At 32.4% G+C, this 23,236-nt stretch overlaps 1 protein-coding gene across 1 annotated transcript in view; it reads right to left on the bottom strand.

Annotated features, from left to right (window-relative positions):
• The window catches only part of TMPRSS15 (transmembrane serine protease 15), a 142,367-nt gene that overhangs the window by 54,751 nt on the left and 64,380 nt on the right, over window positions 1-23,236 (bottom strand). The window contains exons 10-14 of the mRNA XM_051990586.1: window positions 22,824-22,964; window positions 21,063-21,212; window positions 9,628-9,733; window positions 7,297-7,447; window positions 2,565-2,700 (exon numbers count right to left, since the gene is read on the bottom strand). Coding sequence (XP_051846546.1) covers window positions 2,565-2,700; window positions 7,297-7,447; window positions 9,628-9,733; window positions 21,063-21,212; window positions 22,824-22,964 — 684 coding nt within the window. The remainder of the gene's footprint in view (window positions 1-2,564; window positions 2,701-7,296; window positions 7,448-9,627; window positions 9,734-21,062; window positions 21,213-22,823; window positions 22,965-23,236) is intronic.

Below are 23,236 nucleotides of genomic sequence, written 5' to 3'. Positions count from 1 at the left end.
ATAAAATGTATTTACTTCAAGCAGTGAAAAGATTCTGGCCAAAAATTTCTTTTCCTCAGGTAAAAAAATTTTCCCTTTTGAAGTTCTCTTTATAACTCCAGAGACAGAGAGAGAGAGAGAGAGAAAGAGAGAGAGAGAGAGAGAGAGAGAGAGAGAGAGAGAGAGAGAGAGAGAGAGAGAACACATTCAATATAAGCTTGCATATATTTTTTTCTCTTTAAAGTCTAGGGCAGACAACTAGGTGGATAAGTGTATAGAGCACCAACCCTGGAGACAGGAAGACTTGAGTTCAAATATGGCTTCAGATACTAGACATTTACCATCTGTGTGATTTTAAGCAACTCACTTAACCCTAATGCATCACCAATAAACAAATAAAGTCTAGGGCAATTGTTCTAGTAAGTTCCTTTTTGTCTTCCCTGTTTGCTGCATTGTCTATGCCTTTATATGGAACAGTTCACTCAGAATAAATAAAATTTAGCTAATCTTTATTTGGAAACAAAGCCCATTATAAAAATACAGACAACAGATAAATAAGGTTTAAAGAAAATAGATTAATCCTTAAGGCTATTGATGCTAGTTCACCAAGCAGAAAAGAGAGGAAATGGAGAGTGGCTAAATTTATCAGAGCAGCAAGGCAACTATATTCAAGCACACCAAAAATTCTGTCTGGGGAGATAACTACTTAAATAGATCCAATGAGCTAAACAAGGATCCAATTGTTCATGATTATATTTAGTTCTGGTTAGCAGCATCCTTCACCAACTGTGTCAGCTTCCCTCATCCCTCTACATTGTAGTTCAAAAGTTCCTGAGGCTTCCTGAAACCCATGAGGGTCACCTTTCATCTGGAAAATAAATCTGCATATAAGTGGGCTACACACTTATATACTTGTTATGTCTTCCAATAAAAATGTAAGGTCTTTGAGGGCAGGTAAAACACATACATACTATGCTATTGCCAAATGGAAGATGAAAATGTCCATCTTACAAATAAATGTAATACTTAAGCACTATTTCCATTAAAAAAAACTCACACAATGCAATATACAACTATGCTTTTATCATTATCTGTGAACATGCAATAAATGAGGAATATATCTTCCATTTCATAGCTAGAAGTCTAAGAATGGGCTAAGAATTATATATTTTAAATATATATATATTATCACATAGATAAATGTTAAGTAACTTGAGATATAAACAATCCAGAATGAGATCATTTTAATGAGCTAATCAAAGCAGCCAATTCTCTGGATACTTTTCTGATAAATGAAATAGCCTCAAGTTGGTCACTGGTTTTAAAAATTTTAATAATTTTTTTGAAATGAATCTTAAATTCAAGATATTTTTATCACTGGTTTAACAAATTGTACAGATGCTTTCCAGAAACAAATCATTGGGAAAGTTTGAGAAAAATCACAATTTTAATTATGATGATACCAATTCACTTACATGTGTTCTTTAATAGGACAACTAAAGCTCATGAAATATCATTTGACACATTTTAGTTATTCACTATTTTTAGATATGCTTCTTGTAGCTAAGGGAAGAGTTAAATTAAAGTATTTGACAGGACCAGGGGATTGTTGGAGTTTACTAATGCTAAATGCCTGCATTCGACTATTCCCTGGAGCTACTTTCTTCAATATTTATGCTATAATTAATTGCTTACTCTGCAGATAGACAGTTACAAGATAACTCAGACAACCTTTTGGCAAGAAGTTAGGAAATTTTGCTTCCAACATGCTGCTTGTATTAAGTCTATTTGATTGTGCATAACATTGCATTTATTGTACCATCTGGATAAATGGAATAGTTTTTTTTTTGAGATGAAAAAGTTTTAAAGCAGTTGAGCTTTAACAAAAAGAAATTCCTTTTAAATATTCACAGAAGGAGATAGCTTAAAATTTTCCTAGGGAATATCAAGTAATTAAAGGCATGAAACATTAATAGCTTGAGTTTGGCAGGGATGAAAGAGAATCCTTGATTTTTCTTTACTAAGGTGAATGTTATTTAAAAGGGTTAACCCTTAAATATAAAAATTGGTACTTAGTTTAAAAAAATTAATTTCATAAGTACAAGATGAAGAAGTTGTGATTATTAACCTGAAAAGGATATAAGGGCTTTAAGGGTTTGCAGATTTAACAATATGATTCAGAAATATTCTTAAGAATCTATGATTTCAAGCATATAGAGATGCTTTCCATTAATGCAAATCACTATCTAAGACAAGGAGCTAGTAGCCTGAGAAATTATGGGACTTGTTCATGTCAGAGATGGAATTTGAATCTTGATTCCAAGCCCAGAACTTAATACATTACCTTATGCCTCCTGAAATATGGCAAGCAAATAAGCTAAAGTGATTTCAATTTCCTTAAGGAAAGCATGAATTGTAGGACATCTTAAGCCATCTCATATGTGTCTATGTTTTAAAATCCCTTTTAATTTCCACAAATTATTAGCTAGTTTAAAATGGAAAATGTATAACTCAAACTCAGAATCTAACATGAAAATGTCAAAATTAGAAAAATGGGGGAAAGTGTATTTAGCTGGGATACTTACTAGGAAGCTCTGGTGGTGGAGTTGGCACCAGGGTTGGTTCTGGATATGGACTCTTATTGCAAATCCCATTTGCTAGACTAATGTCATCCAAGGCAATGTCACTCAAGTACCCATTTTTATAAGCATCAAAAAGAACCTAAGTAATAAATCAGAAGGTAGAGAAGATATTTCTAGATTTAATAACAAATAGCTCAATCTGCACTAGAAACATTCCATAAATTACAATTCTAGGAACAGATTGGAATGGTTTTATTCATAGATTAAATAGTCAACTAGCCATAGAGTAGGTGAAGTTATTATAAGACTCCATCTGCCTAAGTTACCCTACTCATCTAACACATGAAATCACTGTTAGTATTTGATCTGAAAATCACAATATTAGAGAAAAAAGGCAGGTTCATCATCTCTGAGAAGTTAAAGTTATACTACTAAATACATAAATGCTATTAAGATAGGAAGAAAGGTACTTTAATTCTTTCCCATTGCAACATTAAAACATATTTATTTATCAATTTAACTAAAAATCAACGAGGATCCAATCATCAGGGATGCAGATGACTTTGTGGCAAAGCATTATGCAATTAAACACTTTGGTTCAGGATATGTTTTTCAGAGGTTTTCAGTTAGCATAGCAAGATTCTTCTCAAGAACACATACAGAATAGGGAAATGTAATATATACTCAAAGGGAAAGATACTCAAGTATTCCATGGCCGGGAGCTGCACTATTCTTCCACACCCAACTCTCATATGGCTGATAGGCTTTCTTGTTTTTATTTTTGATGGATTTGCCAGATCTATGGTTATGGGGGCAATTTATAAATAATGGTTCAGAAGTCTAATAATGCTCTGCTTTTTTAGGCTTACTACAAGTTTATGAGAGAGAAAAGTTGAGTTTTTAACAGGGTTACTGGCAACAGCTATTGCCTTTTCTTTATTTCCTCACAAGGTAAAAATGTCCTTCTATCACTTTTCCATTAACAATTGGGTTTTATCCAAAATGCTTTTTTTTTCATGCTTTATGAAATTTAGCTATTCAGTTTACAATTGCTATTTTTCGTAAGTATTTTTTTCTCTAGACTGTTATTCTAAAATTTAAATTCTATTACATTTTTTGGCCTGAAAAGTTAAAAGGAAGAGGAGGAGAGATTCATATATTCATAGTACATTTTTTTGTTGTAACAAAGAACTGGAAACTAAATTGTATTCATCAATTGTGGAATGGGTAGACAAATTATAATGTATAATGGGAAATATTGCACCATAAGATATAATGAAAGGGACAGATTCAAAAAAAAATTCTGAGAGGATTTGGGCATTTGAACTGACAGAAAATGAAGTGGAAGAGGAAAATAACTTATAAAATAACAATAATATAGTTTTAAAAAACTTTGATCGACTTTGTAACTGTTTAATGCAATGACTATGACTCTAAAGAATAGAAAATGAAATTACTTCTCCCTTCTTGGCAGATTGGTGATGGATTAAAGATGGAATAAGACATACACTTTTGGATATATGTAATGTATTGATATATTTTACTTAACTAAGCTTATTGCTTTTAAGAGAATGTTTTTGTTTTGTTAGTCTTTAAGAAGGAGAATCAAGGGAAGGCGGGGATGATAATAAGAGAACAAAAAAAAGAATAAGAGCATCAACGAATCATTTCAAAAAAGCACAGTATAAAACAGGAGGATCAGAGGAAAACAGAGAAACAGGATGACTTTGAAACATTATATATTATATTAAATACATTATATACTTTTAAAAAGAATAAGCTATACATAAGAGATTCACAGTTCTATGTAAGATCCCTTTTTTCTATTCTTCCCTATAAATGAAAATACTCATATTTGTTGATGTTTGTCAATTTTGAAATAACAACAAAAATATTAACACCATTAACCCTTAAAATATGAGTTTTATTTATTTGCGAATAACTTTGAAATTTTAGGAAACCAAATATCTAACTAATTATTTAAAGTGACCCAAATCCTGTTTCAAATTCTGACCCAAATTTGGGATCTTGTTTCTTTCAAGAAAAGGAGAATTTCCTGAGCATCATATCTGTACCTATTGACCTTTGTTTTCGAAGAAAACCAAAATGACACACTATGTTAGAAACGAGTTACAGTAAGGCTGACTGGCTGATCAGACCAATATGAGCTTAAATGCTCTGCCACAAGTCAGACACAAATAGTCTACATGAACATTTGGAGTGCTTTCTCTAATTTTGCATATTTCATGTTTTCTTTGGGCTAATTCAATTCTGCTTTGCTCATAGAGAATAGTACCTTCTTTGATGAGGGCACACTATATTGGGTGGTCCTGAGCATCATACATCGTGGAGTTATTTTTTCTTATTTTTCCTACTCAAAACCTTGTCCCTGGCACAAGGTAGGAAGAAAAAAGAGGCTACAACCCCAACAGAAAGAAGTAGAAGACCTTCTCTTTGCATTCCACTCTACCAGTAGTGTAAAGACTTGCTTTTTACCAGTGTTTCTCTAACATAATTTATTTTCCTTCCTCCCAGAATATGGAGTAAAACTAGCCTCTTCTTTTTATCTACTGAAACACTGATTAACTTTCCTTAAAAAAGGAGACAAAACTGTTATCCTAATCAACCTAATTAACAAAGACTTCTGTGAATGCAGTTTCCTAGTCACCTAAGGGCATAACAGCCCCTCAGACTTTATGGATTCCTGAAGATGTGTGAGCCTCTGTACTGTTTAATATATCTTGTCCTGATGACCAGACCCTGTCTATTGGGAGATGTGAGAGGCTGAGACCAGAAAAGTTAAGTGCCATCCTTGTTGTCTATCGTTACCATGTTAGAGCAAAACAAAGCTCCTTTTGTTAACTACTCAATTGTGAATTGTGAATGCCTCATTTAATCTGAACTAAAAAAAAAAAAAAAAACTGAAGTAAAAGAGTACTGGTGTTAAAGTCACTTTCAATTTGTGGATTGTTCTTAGGGTGAAAAGGTGATAGGGAGAGCCTGTCAAGCAACACCAAATATATTTTCCTACTTGAGGAGTCCATGTTCTCAGACTTATACAAAAAACTTGAATGTCTTTTGTGGGTTCTAGATTGAACTAATTTCCCATTGTTGTGTGTGTGTGTGTGTGTGTGTGTGTGTGTGTGTGTGTGTGTGTGTGTTTCCTGGGATTTTGCTAATTTTTAAAATAAAAGATAGAAGTATCTGAAAAACACAGGAAAGCAATTTTCACTTTGATTATTGGCAAAAAGGGCAGATCATGTTATTTTAAAATAGTTTATGAAAGGGAAATAAGTAATCATTAGAGGTCAAAATAATTTCCACAAGAACAGGTCATGCTAGATCATTTTAATTTCCTTTTCTTTTGACAGTTACTGGATTGTTGGAATAGGGGAATGCTCACCTCTATTTTATATTTGGCATAGCTTTATATTTGACAATGTACTTCTTATGAACAAGATGGAGAGACATGAGCTAGATAATTGTAAAGATTCCAAAATAACAGAATAACTGGAACCAAAGTCAACCTTGGAGGGCGGTCTTTTGGATTCCATTTTCTTTCTTCTCTAACATATAGAGATTTACTCTTAGCTTCATGCATTCTACATTTTTAGCAATGACTTGGATAAAATCATAGAAAGAGAACCACAAAAAAATGCTATCTTAAAATACATTAAGAACACTATAGTTTCTAGAACACAAGATATGATAATCCCACTATACTTGACTTTGATTAGATTATAACAAGGGTATTAGACTCAGTTCTGGATGCCAAATTTAACAAATGCTGATAAACTAGAACATATTCAGAAGCATCAATCAGTCAGCAGATATTTAAAACCATATTTTAGGCATTGTGCTAGAGATGAAGGATACAAGGATGTCAGAATGATGAGGAGCCTCAAAATGATGCTAAATGAGGACTGGCTTGAAGGGAATGGGGATAGTTAACCTGAAAGGAGAAACTACTTGGTGGGGTCATGAGTCAAGTCATGTAGAAAAGGAATTAAATTTATTCTGCTTGATCCCAGGGAACAAAAATATGGATAATGACTTTTAAAAAGGGAGATTTAGATTCTGTGTACAGAAATACTTGGAGGTGATAGGGCGCTATTGGAATTTACTGAGTATAAGGATGAAATGATTGGATCTGAGAGACATCCAAAGGCAAAATTTGACTCCTTTAATTTTATCTAGAGAATGCTGAAAATCATATCATAATAAGATTTTCAATTGAATATTTTCCCTTAGAATAGTTGGGAAGCAATCAAAAGAGGCTGAGGGTAGGAGGCAATGAAGCAAATTTCTATCACCTCTCACTAACTTCATCTGTTTCCTTAGGCTTAGCCCTAGGAGCAGGTAATAATTGGAACACCTCTCCTGTTTTACTATTTTAGGAATAGTTGTGGAGTTTTTTTGAAGTATAAGTGACCACTATAAGGGTGAAAAGTTGATTGGACTTCATATTTATAAATGAACATTAGCAAGTCAAAAAATTTCAGGTGTTAGCTCATCTTATAAAGTACAAAAGACTTTCCTTCTTCCCTCATACTCCCCCATCTTAGAAATAGGAGTCAATGGCTTCCTTAGATCTGAAAATTGCAAATTTATAGAATTTAAATATATAAGATTTATAGGATGCCAGAACAACTTGGCTAAAGAAAATAAAAAGTAATACAAGTCATAGTAATAAGACTTTCCAGTAATTGAAAATATAGACAATATCTTCACCAACCTCAAATTCAACTTTTTCATTTATTGTTACTTGTCCATAATTCCAAGTGTTGCCATAATTTCCTTCTTTATGAAAAATTGTCTTTTCCACATCATATTTGGTGCTGATATTAATGCTTAAACGGTAGACATTTTCACCATACATATAATACCTATGTTAGAAATATAAGAGGTTCATTATCCTTTAAAAAAAGTGAAAATGGGGAGCCAAGATGGCAGAGAAAAGGAAAGGACTTACCTAAACTCTCCCAAATTCCCTTCCAAACAGCTTTAAAAGAACATATATAATAGCAATATTGTAAGATGATCAATTATGAATGACTTAAGTTATTCTCAGTAATGACAGTTCCAAAGGACTTATGAAAAAAATGCTATGCACCATTACAGAAAGACTTGATAAGTCTGAATATAGATCAAAGCATATTTTTTAAAAAAACTTAAATTTTCTTGTTTATTTTTAATCTATTTTATTTTGCAGTATAATTAATATGGAAATATATTTTGCATGATCAATCATGTATAAACATATACTGAATTGTCTTCTCAATAAGGGGGGGATTGGGAACTCAAAATTTTTTTTAAATGTTAAAAATCGTTTTCACAAATAATAAAGTGAATTTAATTCAAAAGTATTTTCTACTATATTCATGAATTTCTTGTGGCAGCAAGCAACAAAACCATTCTCTACAGGTTGGAAATCCTTTAAAATCAGTAACTGCAGTTTGGTAACCATAGAGGCTAATTAGAAGTCATTTTAGAAATACAGTTGACAAGAACTTTCTCATTTTAAGGGCATCTTACAAAACTAATTTTTTAAAACCACCAAAGATAATATAATAGAGGCAGCAAGGTAGTGTAATGGAAATAACACTCCATTACACTTGGAATCAAGGAGACCTGAGTTTAAATCCTCTCTCAGACACTTACTAATAAGACACTTACCTCATTCAGCCTCATTATAAAATCGCACCTCCTTCACAGAATTGTAGTGTGAATCAAATCACATAATATATATAATGCAGAATATAAAAGCTGGCTTTATTGATTGACTATATTAGAAATATGTAAATTGTCCTGAGATCCATATATTCAACAGGGAATATTTTGATTCTTACTATTATATTTCCCTTGAATCCATTTCTTTCCCTTTAACTTTGTTACTTTCAAAGCTTTTTTTTTTTTTTTTTTTTTTTTAAGTAAAGGCAGTTATTTAAACATTTTATAATTTTTCCGTATCACAGAAAGTGTTTCTCTTTGGGTTGAGGAGCATAAATTTAATTTTATATCACAGTTCTCTTTTATTGTTCTGACTCAGTTTCCCTAATTATCCTGACTCAGTTTCCCTAAATTGTCCTTACTCAGTTTCCCTAATTGTTCTGCTCAATCCTGCAAAACCACTCCTCCCTCTTAATCAGAATATTTGATAAGGATAAAAGATCTTATACTTTAGAATATAGAATGCTTCTCCCCATCCCAAGCTATCAGAATATCAGATACCATCTTATCAAGATGCCTCTCCCCAATTCCGGAGTGCCTCCCCCCATTATATCATCCCTATCTCCAGATGCCTCCCCCACCCCTGTCAGAGCCCTGTTCCCACTCTTAGCACCCGGACTCCGCTCCTGCCTCAGTCTACCCACTGTGTCTGAGCCATGTGTATATATGTCATTGAGAACTCACATTGTTTGCGGGATTCTTGGAGATGATAGTCTTATTCAGCCCTGGGACCAAACCATGGATCCATTTGGTCCCACTAAATCTTTCCCTTTTAAATAAATTATTAAATGTGCTCTAATCTCTATCTTGCCTCAATTTCTCCGGCATTACATTTATAATATAGCAAATAGATACAAGGATATATTTCTAGCTCTGAGTTAATAAATTATCATGAGTTTCAGGATAGTTGTCCTGGAGGGTTTGTTTTACTATTTGTACAATTAATTGTTGCATCATTAACAAATATATATTATGGGTTTCGGTAGGGCAGCTAGATGTGTAGAGCAAGGGCCTAGAATCCCCTGAGTTCAAATTTGACTTCCAGCACGTTCTAGCTATGTGATTCTGGGCAAGTCATTTAACCCTATTTGCCTCAGTTTCCTCATTTGTAAAATGAGCTGGAGAAGGAAATGGCAAATCAATCCAGTAAGAAAATTTCAAATGGGGTCACGAAGAATCAGACATGACTAAAACAAGTGAATAACAACATGGTTTTAGAAATTACAGTTTGGAAAATACTCAGTGAAATTTCTGAATTAGAAAATGCAAAAGACTATCTTATTTGTTACAATATGAATGTAATGTTCACATTTTAAATTATATAAGTTTGACTTACCAGAAGCTAAGGCAAACTGGATCTGAAGAGGGAATTAAAGAGAGACTTGAAAGGCGAACTCTTTCTTTTCTACCTCCTGGCCCCGTTGGGGTAGAAATATAAAATCCTATGGGGAAAAAAAGATTTCTAGACTGTTTTTTTAATCACTTAAAATATGAAGTAAATAGTATGAAATAGAATATAAAAGTGTAGTTTGTGTCTGTATGATATATACAGGTTCTACAATGACATTGTATATACAATGGTATCGAATAAAAAAGTAATGAACAATCACTAGTGTTTTTATGTCAAGAGGAAATGAAGGTCTCTAGGACTTTGGGATTCCATTTGGTGAACTTAAGGGAGGATATGCATGAGATATCAAACAAAATGGACAGGCATAGATGGGGTAGTGATTTATACAGTTGGGAGGAGTACTCACATATATGAGATCACAAATCATTGGAGTATTGTAATAAGGAACTATATTAAGATACAAGAGATACTAATTTTAAAAAGCCTTTAAACAGCTTCTATCATCAAGAAGTTTCTATTCTACTGAAGTGATACAACACACACAAATAAATAAATGCAACATAAGTAGGAAGAGAACATATCATTAACGCCCCTCTTCTGTGAAGCAAGAAAAAGTGTTTTTAATATTTCTAACTGCCAAAATTCACCACTATAATTTTGAAGCATTCAATTGTTTCACTTATGCCCTTTCCATTTACATTGTTGTCATTATTGTATATATTTTCTTTTTTCTGTATACTTCACTTTGCATCAGTTCATATAAATTTATTGTGCTTTCACATTCATTGTTTCTTATAGCACAGTAAAAATTCCAGCATTTTCATGTACCCTAATATTTTTTCCAGTTAACCAAAGATTCTTAAATTCTTTAACAGTAAAAAACCCCAAAAACAAAAACCCCACCTTTTCCCCACCTCCTTCCTGTATTCTCCTAATGAACTTCTCTATCCCATGATCCTTAGGTCCCAATCAATTGAGGCAATAGAGTTAAAAATTTATGTATTTTCCTACTCTATAGTATACTTTAAATTGGAAAAGGCATCTCTGGGCTATAATAAGGTCCTAAAAATCAGTCATCTCCAAGTTTTTTTTTGTGAAAATTCAGTCTAATAGTAAAGAGAAGGGAAAGATTGTGTCTCCAATATATGTTTATTATTAATTGTTTTTTATATGAATATATATATTTATAAGAATATACCTATTCTATCTCAGAAACATATGCTCATCATAAAACATACCCAAGAATAATTTGGAAAAGGTAAGATGAAAATGAATAAATATTTTCCAAAATATGTTGTTGTATAGATTAATAGCATAAGAATTTTTTGAGCTTTCATAAAACTATTAGTAATAATAACATTTGGATTACTTGCCTCTAAAGAAGCAGGTGAGAGGAAGAGGGGAAAAATTGGGACATAAGGTTTGGCAAGGGTCAATGTTGAAAAATTATCCATGCATATGTTTTGAAAATAAAAAGCCTTAATAAAATAATAATAATATTTATAAAGACAGCAATATTATTGAATATGCTTCATTATGTGTATTGAGAGCTACAGCATAGATATGACTGTTAGTAATTACATATTTAGTTAATTTAATCAATACAACTAGTTAGGCAGATTTTTTATGTCAACTTATAGAAAAATAGAAATTAAAACAATAAAATAATGGATCATGGCCTCCCTCCCTCCATTCCTTCCTTCTTTCCATTTAGTCCCCAGAAGACAGAGCCAAGTATAATGGTTGGAACTTTTAAAAAGAAAAATTTAAATTATGTCAGGAAAATTTTTCTTCCAATTAGAGCCACAACTGACAGTTCTACACAGGAATTTTGCTCTATGGAATCAAATCCTTTAAAATATGTTTTATTGATTCATTTCATCTTTATATCACAGTAATTTCAATCTCTTCCTGTCTCCATGTTTTGTGATTTTTTTTCTGACTTTATTTAGCAGCATCTATTATCATTTTGTGTTTTTTCTCTGACTTTGTTCAGCATTATGTATATTGGAAAAGGCAGCAGATAAAGGCAGTGATCTAAGGCTGAGGTTTGTCTGGGCAAGGCCAACAATAGGATAGGAAATAAAGAACTTTAGAGAAGAGAAGAGGATTTACCAAAGTTTAGAGGAAGAGAGTGTGGTTAGTGCAAATACTTGAAAATAACTGAGGAGAATTTGTGAAACAGAGGGAGAAATGAAATAACAATAGATTGAAATCAGACAATGGAATTCCACAGTTCATAAACATTGTAAGTGGATCTTGTAGATAATGGAAAAAACAAAAGTATGACCATCTTTATATGTGGCTAGGATGTAGAGGAAGAATAGTCATGGGAAATGGATGTTTGAGTGAGTATCAATATGTGTGTTAAAATCTAATGAAGGCAATAGTATTGATGTAGTCATGTTCGGGAGGTTCGGGAGAGCAAAGATGAGGTTCAAAGATTGTGAAGAATCCCAATGATTCTTTGGCAAGTGTTCTTCCTGACAAAAGGTACCCTTATTAATGAGTAAAGATCTCAGACAAAGTCCAGTTATAATTTTGTGCCATACTTTGGGAAAGGACAATTTTTTATGGAAAGAAGGAGTGGGAAGAAACCAGGAGAGTTGTTTTGACAAACGGTTGGAGAGATGTTTTCCTTGAAAGATAAGATCAGGGAGGAATGGGGAAGGATGCTTGAAGGATAAGATCAAAGAGGAGTAGAGAGATCATGGATACTTGAATGACAAAAACTAAGTTTGGAAAAACAAAATAAATTTGGGAAAACAAAATCAGAGGAAATTTGGAAAAACAAAGTTAGGGGAGATTTGGGGAAACAATTTGGGGGAATAGATTAAGGAATTCTGGTCTTGGGAAAAGAGCATGCTGGCTTGAGTTCCCATCAGTATTTCATCAGGTACATAGATTATAATTTGTTTATCCATTGGGACCAACTTTGTTTTAAGTTCTTTGCCATCACAAAGAGATGCTACAAATATTTTTGTATACATAGTTGGGTCAAGGATTATGCAGTTTAATAATTTTTTGAACATAATTTGAAATTGTTTCAAAATGACTTCACCAAAAGTGCATCAATCAGGCTATTTTCTCTAGACCTCTTCATCACTTTTTATTTTTATTTTTTGTGAACTTCCTCAATTTGATGGATAAGAGAAGGAATCTCAAAGGTATTTTAATTAGAATTTCTCTAAATATTAATGATTTAGAATATTTTTCTATGGTTATAATAAAGCTTATATTTCTCCCCTTGTCAATTTCCTGTTCATAAATTTTGACTATTTATCAATTGCAGAATGACTCTTCTTATAAATTTTAATTAGTTTCTTAAATATCTTTGAAATGAGACCTTTATCAGAAAAACTTGCTGCAAATATTTTCCCCTCAGTTAATTATATCTTTTCTAAGCTAAATTTCATCAGGTCTGTTTGTACATAAACTTTACAATTTTTTGTTGTCAAAATTGTGCATTTTATCTTCTATTATCCTTATGTTCCCTTTGTTGGTCATAAATCTGTTCCTAATATATGGATATGAAAGGTAATTTCTTCTTGTTTCTCTAATTTGACATGATCTTTTATGTTTAGATAATGTATTTATTTTGAGTTAATATCTGAGATATTGTTCTAAAAATAATTTCTGGCTGATTGCTATCAAAGTTTTCTCTGAAGTTTTTGTCAAATAGTGAGTCCTAAGTAAATGTAATGCTTCCTGGCTACCTGATTAATGACATATTAAACTACTAGGGTGTTTTGTTTTGTTTGTTTGTTTTTTTTTGTCAGAGAATACTGTGTGCCTAATCTATTCAAGTAATTGACCTCTCTATTTTTTAAGCAGTAGGAAATTTTTTTTGATGATTACTACTTTGTAATATAGTTTAAGATTTGGCCCTGCCAGACTTTTTGTTTTCCCCTTAAAAAAATTTCCCTTAAGATTCTTCACCTTCTGTTATATCAGAGAATTTTATAATATTTTTTCGAGTTCTATAAAGTAATCTTTCAGAAGTTTTATTGGCATGAAAAAAATTTTGTTGGTCAAAAAAAGTAAATTAGTTTAGATAATATTATCATTTTCATTGTATCATCTCAGACTATCCATGAGCAATTATTATTTCTCCAATTATTTATATTTGTCTTTATTTGTATAAAGACTTTTATTATCATATTTATGTAGTTCTTGTGTATATTTTGTCAAATGTTAATCAAGTACTCTATATATTCTGCAGTTATTTTAAATGGAATTTCTCTTTATTTTTCTTCTGGGGTTGGTTCAATGGATAGTAAATAGTGTTGATGATTTGTGTAGATTTATTTTCTATTCTTCAATATTGTCTAATTTGTGGTTTCCATTAATTTTAAAGAATTTAAAGTTTTCTCTTTGGGGTTTACTAAATATTCCATCATATTGTCTATAAAAAGTGGTAGTTTTATTCTTTTTTATTTTTGCTTATGCTTACTCCCTTAATTTTAAAAATAATTATCATATTATTATAACTAGCATTTGTAGCACTATTTCAAATAATAGTGGTTGCATTGGATATTATTGTTTTACCCCTGATATTATTGGAAATGCTTCTATTTTATTCTTCAATAATATTGACTCTTGGTTTTAGATATATAATATCAATCACATTAAGAAAAAAATCCATTTATTCCTATTTTTCTAATGTTTTCATATAAATTGATGTATTAAGTTTAAAAATAAAGGTTTTTTTTCATGCCATTTGATATAATCTTATAGCTTTTATTACTAATATGATTATTTATGTTTATGGATTACTTGATAGGAAAGCAAACCTTCATTCTGGTATAAATCCAATCTGGACATAATGTATAATTCTTTTTACATGTTAATATAGTTTTCTTGTCAATATTTTACATTTTTTCAACATCAATGTTCATTATACACCACCTTCCTCAGCACCTCCACTCCCACACCCACACCCACAGATATACACACACTCTTTGACATCCTGATATAGACCCTGAACACTTCACTCTTAGACTATTGCAATAGGTTTCTGGTTCATCACAGTCCTCTCCACCTTACTGTCCATACTCTATTTAGTTGTCAAATTAATTTTTTTAAAGCATAGTTCTGATTAGTCATTTCTGTTTATGAGGCCATAAATTTCAGTGGTCTCTTATCACCTCCAGCATCAAATATAATATTCTCTGATATTCAAATTCTTTCATAACCTGCCCTCTACTTTTCCAGTCTCTTTATACCTTACCCATCTCCATACATTCTGTGATGATATCATATAACGTGTGACATTGTCCTCCTTAGCTTTCTTTGTAGAAGATATTCTATTTCATTACCCTGACTATTTTTACTGATTGTCTCCCATGCCTCAGAACTCTCTCCTCAGCAGCTACCTCTAACTTGCATGGCTTCCTTCAAGTTTTGCAATAAACTTTTCCTATTCTCCTTCATTAGTGCCTTCCCTTTGAGGTTGTCTCTAAATTATCCTGTCCATATGCTGTTTGAACATATTTGTTTGCAAGTTTGTTTCCCTCATTAAATTATACTTGGCACATAGCTGGCACTTAATAGAATCTTGTTGACTGACAACATTATATTTTAGGGGATGCTTACATTAAACTCTCCCCATCAGTACACAAATTGAATCCTTATAAAATCTTTCCAGAATGCTCATTTGTATTTAGCTTTTTGTTTCTCTACTCCTGTTCTTTTATTTCAAAGTTTCTACTTAGCTTTAATCTTTTCCTCAGAAATGTTTAGAAATCATCTACTTCATTACACATTTATTCAGTTTTTCATGTTAAATTCTTGGATTTCTTTCTTTCCTCCTTTCTTTTCTTCTTTCCTCCTTTTTTTCTTTCTTTCTTCCTTCCTTTTTTCCTTCTTTTTTCTTTCTTTCTTTCCTCCTTTCTTTTCTTCTTTCTTCCTTTTTTTCTTTCTTTCTTTTCTTCCTTCCTTCTTTCTTTCTTTCTTTTCTTCCTTCCTTCTTTCCTTCCTTCCTTCCTTCTTTCCTTCCTTCCTTCCTTCCTTCCTTCCTTCCTTCCTTCCTTCTTTCCTTCCTTCTTCTTTCTCTTTTTTTCTTTCTTTCTTTCATTCTTTTTTTCTTTCTTTCCTGAGGCAACTGGGGTTGAGTGACTTACCTAGGGTCACACATCTAGGACGTATTAAGTGTCTTAGGCTGGATTTGAATTCAGGTTCTTGGTTTTAAGCTTATATATCTTCTGTCTTTGGGAATATTGCATTTCATCATCTATGCTCCTTAGTTATGATAGCTGCTAAACTGTGTGTGATCCTAACTGTGATTCCTCAGTACTTGAGCTCTTTCTTTCTGGATGCTTATAATATTTGTTTTTCTTTTATCTTAAAGCTCTAAATTTTATCTTGGAGATTATTAGGTACCTTAATTTTGGGTTTCTTTGAGGAAGTGATTAGTTTATTCTATTTACACTTTGCATTCTTATTCTAGTATGTCTAGATAAATTACTTTCATAATTTTCTGAAATAGGATATTTAGACTTTTTTTTTTGTTCTGGCTTCTGAGTAGCCAAGAGATTCTTAAATCATCTTGCCTTGATTTTTTTTTTTTTGAAATCTAGGTAACTTGTTTTATTTATTTATTTTTTATTATAGCCTTTTTTATTTACAAGTTATATGCATGGGTAATTTTACAGCATTGACAATTGCCAAACCTTTTGTTCCAATTTTTCTCCTCCTTCCCCCCACCCCCTCCCCTAGATGGTAGGATGATCAGTACGTGTTAAATATATTAAAGAATACATTAAATACAAATTAAGTTTACATGTCCAAACCATTATTTTGCTGTACAAAAAGAATCAGACTCTGAAATATTGTACAATTAGCCTGTGAAGGAAATTTAAAAAAAATATGCAGGCAGGCAAAAATATAGGGATTGGGAATTCAATGTAATGGTTCTTAGTCATCTCCCAGAGTTCTTTTGCTGGGTGTATCTGGTTCAGTCTTGATTTTTTAAAAAAATAAATCAGTTGTTTTTTATATGTTAATTTTTTTTTATTTTAATACTTCTTTTTTCCTTAATTTCTGTTTGAGCCATTCTGTTTTTTCCATGATTCTTAGGAAAGGTTTTATACCTGTTATGTAAGGTTGTTAATTCTCTTTTTATGTCTTTCCTACCAAGCTTTTACCTTCTTCCCAATTCTCAGTCATTTTCATTTTATTAAAAACATTGTCTGTTAGTTTTTATTCTTGCTAAATTTCCTTCTAAGAATTGATCTTGTGGCCAAACTGTGTTTTCCATTGAGACTTTTCTTGTAAGTATTTTGGAGTTATTCTTTCATCTGTTTTGGATATTCCTACAGTCATATTTTATTTCTTTTTGCTTGTTTCTCATTCTTCCAGCCTTGCTTTTCAGAGTATTGGGACTAGGCCTTGCCCATCTTTGGTGGCCTCTTGTGTAATTATATAATTCTGACCTGTCTTTTCTAGAATACAGCTGCTACATTCTTTGAATATTGGTTGCTTTTGATTTGTTGACTAACTGATCAAATTCTTTCCCCACTTCAAGCCATCTTAAATACAGCAGGTAAAGTGAATTTCCTAAAGCACTAACTATATCTCTCTTCTATTCAATAAGTTCCAACTTATTGTTGTAATAAGGACTCTGTATCTCCCTGATCTTTGTGGAGGGTAGGCCACCTGGCCTGGGGAAATTCCTAAAAATGATCTCCATCTACCTGAATCTCCCAGCTCTGAGAAAACTCTGATTCCCACAGGAAACTCCCACTTCCCAATTGATCTGGGAATCACTTTAGTCAGGGAAACAATCATCATCCTTTATTGATTTGGAAATTATCCTCTAATCTGTTCCCTATTCCCAAACTATAGAAGGCTAATAAAAAACAAGATTCTGTACTCAAACCTTTGCTATCTTTCTAATCAGGAAGCAGCCCACAGAGGAAATAGTTTCTCAGTGCAAATAAACCCATTTTTGCCAAAAACCTTGCTTAGAGATTGGGACTGCAGATTCTTTTGCAAAAACCTGTGACACTGACACTGGCCCGGGGAAGCCCATCAACCCCCTCTCCCCCCATTGTTGTTAGAGTACCTTTCATCCTTCAACATTTCTCATCCCTCAATAGTTCCTTGTTGCCTTTAAGATCAATAAAATAGTAGCATTCATATAGTGTCATATGTATTATAATCCTTAATTACCTCTAAGATCATATACAAACTTCTTTGGTAGATATTTCAAGTAATTTAAAGGCCCCAAATGCTCTTTCCAAGCTTATTAAATAAGTGCTTAATGCACATCACAGTTCAGGGAATCTGAGTTTCTTTTTGTTCTTCATCTATCATACTCTGTTTTGTATCTTTTTGCTTTTTGTCTCCTACTGACTGAGTAGTCTGTCCAGGCCTGATTTTTAACTAAAAATTATCTTTTCTTTAGAATTTCTTTTAATTATTTTTATAATACTGTTTTTACTTTTAGCCCATATTGTACCACAGTTCCCTTTTATTGTTCTGCCTCAGTTTCCCTAATTGGTCCTGTCTCAGTTTCCTTAATTGTTCTGCCTCAATCCCCTTAATTGCAAACCCTCCCTCAGGTTCATTAAGATGATATAACTCAGGGCTACTTACTCTAAAGTTATAAATTGTCAATGTGTAAACTCAAGATAAGGGGGAGTCCAGACTTTCTGGCTTTAAGCTGGTCACCTTTTTAACTCCCAGTTTGTTAGAATTTTTGGTCCTATTCCCCAACCTGTCAGAACTGGAGCAGTTCCTGCTCACCAGAGTTTTAGACTCCACTGTCCTGCCTTTGTTTAATTACTGTATATAAATATGTCATTGAGAACTAACATTAGCTGCTGGATGCTATGGGCACAATCGCTCCCTTTCAGAAATCCAAATAAAATATTAGAGTTTTTCTAATCCCTATTTTGCCTCAGTTTCTCTGGCATTACATCGACCCCTAAAATTAAGAGATCTTTATAAGTTTTTAGTCCCAAAGAATCATAATGAAACAAAAGGGAACTGTTTACTTTACTAAAGTTGTGGTCCTTTTAAGAAACTTTATTTCCTTTTGATCTGTGGTCCCTTTCAGAGTCTCAGCCCCTCCTGGGGAAGGCATATTCCCCCAGATAAGTTATTTTCCAGGATGCCAGAGCCTTTGATTCAGTTAGAAATCCTGGTCAAAAAACACCTGTTTGAAGTGTTGTTAATTCCAATAGGAGATCTGGGCTGAAAATTGATAAGAATCTAAGCCTGGGAACTTCCGCTCCTGAAGCCCCCACCAAGAATCCTGATCTGATCAGCTCAGGCTGTCCTAGCCCCCATCAAGATACCCAATATAACTACTTCCCTCAACTAAGGTCTTTGCAGATGACCCTAGGTAGCTTGCTCAGCTGCCAGGACTCTTCTGCCCACTGAGAAAGCATTCTCAATGCCAAAACTCATTTTCCAGTAGATCTGTCACTATAGAAGTCAGTTCCTTAGCGAACTGATTTCTATCCAACAATAAATAACTACAAAAAATAATTCATTTTGCAATTAATAATTTGGGAACGAATGAATTCTTTCACTCCTAAACCTGTGGCCGACTGAAAGGGGATATTTAACAACTCTCTTATTGCCACTAACCTCTTGACCTCCAGGAATTGAGACCAATCAAATCCTATCAATAATACATATTCAACCTATCAATATTCATCTTTTAACAGTAGTAACAACTTGTAATTTGTATATATCATAAATTATAATCATAAATATACAAGTTAAAAACATTGTTAGCAAAATCAAACATTTTCCATTTAGATTATATGAGAAAATATCTATTGCAAAAAGATCAAAAATTCTCATAAAATCTCAGATAAGATGTTACATGTATCAGGTAGTAGGAAAAAAGGTATAATACCATGTATAGCAAGGTTATAGGGTATGGGATCAGATTACACTCAACCATGTCACCCATGTCAACCTACAAGTTGACTCTTTCTTTTATTTATTATTATCTTCTAAAGCTTTAGACTGAGTTAAAGTTATATCTGGTCATTTTTTTTTCTCATTAATAAAATTGCTATCTAATTTTCTTTAATTGCCTTGAGTAAATATTTTTGATTCAACTATTATTTAATTTAATTTAGGCCCAATGTTAATTTCTCTTACTTTTCTACATTTAAAAATAATTACTGAATATGTACAATTTATTTAACAGGTGGAATTTATATTATTTTGGCTGTAGTTACTAGCATGGGCCAAGTCACTTCAAAACTCTCAAAATAACAATAGCTGATTCTCCTTAATTGGTCTGGAAAGAGTCATACAAGTCATTCCAGATGCTATATGCGGGTCATTCCAAATACTAGTTAGCCTCTTAAGAATCTTCTTACTATTTCTCCTCAAAATTAGTCTTTTAATTCTTTGTTTTCTGGACATCACTGATGTAATCAGTGAATCAAAAAATGTTTTTTTTTTTCAAAATACATAATACTTGCCAGGTCCTCACAGAATTTTTTTTTTAAATAAAAATCTCTGTAAATGCCAAAGTTAAAAATAGTTCCAACAAGAAAACTCTTCACTTCCTTCCTCTTCTCTACAAATTCCTCATAGATCTTCAGGAATCTTAAAGAAAAAAAATCACTTCCTTCCTAACTAAATAGGGGAAAATGCTGCAGTGTAAGTAAGCTATTTTGTCAATTAACTTTTGAAATTGCCTACAAACTTTTTTCCCAATCTGCCAGTCGCTCTTATCTTGTTTTAATATAAAACTATAATAATAGTATCTATATTCTTCATAAAAAAGACATTTGAAAGAGGGCATACATTTTGAATTTATTTTTCATGTATTTATATAGCATATTATTATCCTTGATAGAATAGAAACTTTAGGATAGAGATCTTTATCCTTGACTTTGAATGTCTGTACATAGCACATAGTAGGCATATAATATTGACTCAGTGACAAGCTTTAAATCATATAATTTTAAAAGTTGCACTTTTACATTATGAAATATACATGCTTTTAATGATAATCCAATTATCATAAAAAGCATATATAGTTCACAATATTAAAAACATTTTATGGTCAATTTTGTGTTTTAAATAATAAATCTATAGCTATTAACTTAGTACTTAATATGGAGTTATAATCTTTACACAAGCACACACACACCCTTTCAAAAATTATTTTTAACTGTTTTAGAAAGGAGAAAATCTGAATAAGCTACTGTGAATTCAGTGTACTCCATTTGAAACACTATAAGAAAGCTTTTAAATCTGTGCTTTAGGAAAATCACTTTGATAACTGTATTTGGGATAGATTAAAATAGCAAAAGAATTTGGTCAATCAGTCAGCAAGCATTTATTAAGTACTTACTACTTAAGCTGTAGAGAAAATGTGTTTACTTTTTCTTTAGTTAAGAGTCTTTCTTTTCCTTATAGTTAAGGATACAGATAAATTATACCTGAAAAATTGCCCAATGTATGATCATAATCTGGTCCGGTCATAGGGGGAAAAGTATTTCCTTGAACTCTTTCCCACTGATTATCATCTTTTAGATCTTGGATCCAGTAACAAAATCCATCCTCAAAGTTACAATTAATTTTGTCAAAATCTGTGAATATTAAAAATATGGAAAATTTAATGCTGTAGTAATATAATTAGTAGTTATAATAATAACCCATTCTGAAAATCTAAATGACACTTTACATTCAAGGTTTTTCAACTGGCCATTTATACTATTCTGTTGTAATTCTTTTAATTCTGAATTATATTGATGTGGCTGATATAGACCTCAGATGATGATAGGTACCAAAAGTTGGGGGTTGATCATATGAATAATTCACAATGGCTATTTTCTTTAGCAAACAATATATTTATTTAGAGGAATAGATTACAAAAAAAATGAACAATAGACACTAGGAATGGTAAATATGAAATAGAGTTGGGAGAACATAGAAAGGAGTTTTAATAATTAAAGAAAGAAAGTTCCCTAGTGGAACCTGGCATTTACCTGAAGGAAGGAAGCATTCCATGAGATTGGGTCATATCTTTAGCTGGCAGGCTAAATCCTGAAAGGGTTTAGGAGTTGAATCCCCTAAAAGAGTTAATTATAAGGAGGAGAAGTGGGATTGAGAAACATAGTAGAATTAGGAGAGATACCATCAGGCACAGGAAAAGGGGTAAGGAGAAGGACCCTACAGGCAGAGTGCAGCAGACAGACCCAAAGAAAGGCAATGAATTATGGCATGGCCATAAATAGATTTTCTAGGGAAAATTTAACTTCAGGGACATGGCTGGGATTTCTGACAGGACATTGCAAGGTGAGGCTGCCCAAGATCCTTACATAGGGTGGGTTTTAGGAGCTTGACATAACTTGGATTTCAGACTGGATGGCCTACCCAGAGGGTGAACCACAAAGCTAAACTGGTCTCTTTTAGTGCTTTCTGCCTGCCTCAATCTTCAGTTTTTCTGAATCCACCCACCATTCAGGGCTTCATCAATAGTACCTTGGCTACAGGGAATCTCAGAGGCTAGATGAGAAGAGAATGAATATTTTAGACATAATATACCTCTACTCAAAGGTATGGAGATATGGAAATGGAAAATAAAAAGTTGTGTTAGGGAGCCATAGGCTCTGTAATTCTCACCATTTTATTCCATGGGATCAATCACCAAGTCTACACAAATAAATCTCAGACCAATAACCTAAAAAGACCTAATAAGACCCAGTTTTGCATCACCAAATTCCTCTTAGGTACTTTTGGTTGTTTCAAACTTAGGAACCTCAAAGGTAACATGTGCAAATCAGAACTCATCTTTCTTCCAAAACCTTCTTTGAAGGGTACTATCAATTTTCCTGTTACCTAGGTTTGCAACCTAATATCCTCAATGCCTTACTTTCACTCATTCTACACTATCTTCTTAGTATTTGTATATTTAATTAAAAATATATTGTTTATACATTTTGAGTCTATGTTACATCTTCTTTCAATTAGGTTATAATCATTCATTGTACTCTACTTCCATGTATTTTCTCACAGCATCTATTATGGTGTTCTATACCAAGCAGATTCTCAATAAGTGCCTATTTGGCAACATTAATTAAAGTCATGCTATAATTTTCTGTCCTAATCCTCTAGTTCTATTATTCTGAAAAAATATTAGCAAGTTAAAAATTTTGCAGCTTTGAAACTTCAAGTGAGAAAGAGAAAGCAATACTTACTATTGAGTTCACTGCTGTTAAATTCAGTATATGTTGCATTAAAGCCAATATAATCTTTTTCATCAGAATCTATAAGGAACTTAACAGTTGCTTGATTAGAAAAAATGTATATTGTTCCTGGATTAGGTCCTGAGAGGGAAGCTAAAAAAGAAAACAAATAACTATTTTTAAAAAAGAAAAAAATTCACTATTTTCCATGTGAACTGAAATATTGAATATACTGTTTTAATAGCATTAGTTTTCTTTTTTTTCTGCTGAGGCAATTGAGGTTAAGTGACTTGCCCAGGGTCACACAGTTAGGAAGTATTAAGTGTCTGAGACCAGATTTGAACTCAGGTCCTCCTGACTTTAGGGTTGGTACTCTATCTACCATGCCACCTAGCTGCTCCTATTATTTTTCATAATAAAGATCA

Source organism: Antechinus flavipes, chromosome 3 (assembly GCF_016432865.1).
Source record: "Antechinus flavipes isolate AdamAnt ecotype Samford, QLD, Australia chromosome 3, AdamAnt_v2, whole genome shotgun sequence".
Classification (NCBI taxonomy): domain Eukaryota; kingdom Metazoa; phylum Chordata; class Mammalia; order Dasyuromorphia; family Dasyuridae; genus Antechinus; species Antechinus flavipes.
This window is presented reverse-complemented; position numbering and strand designations above follow the sequence as displayed.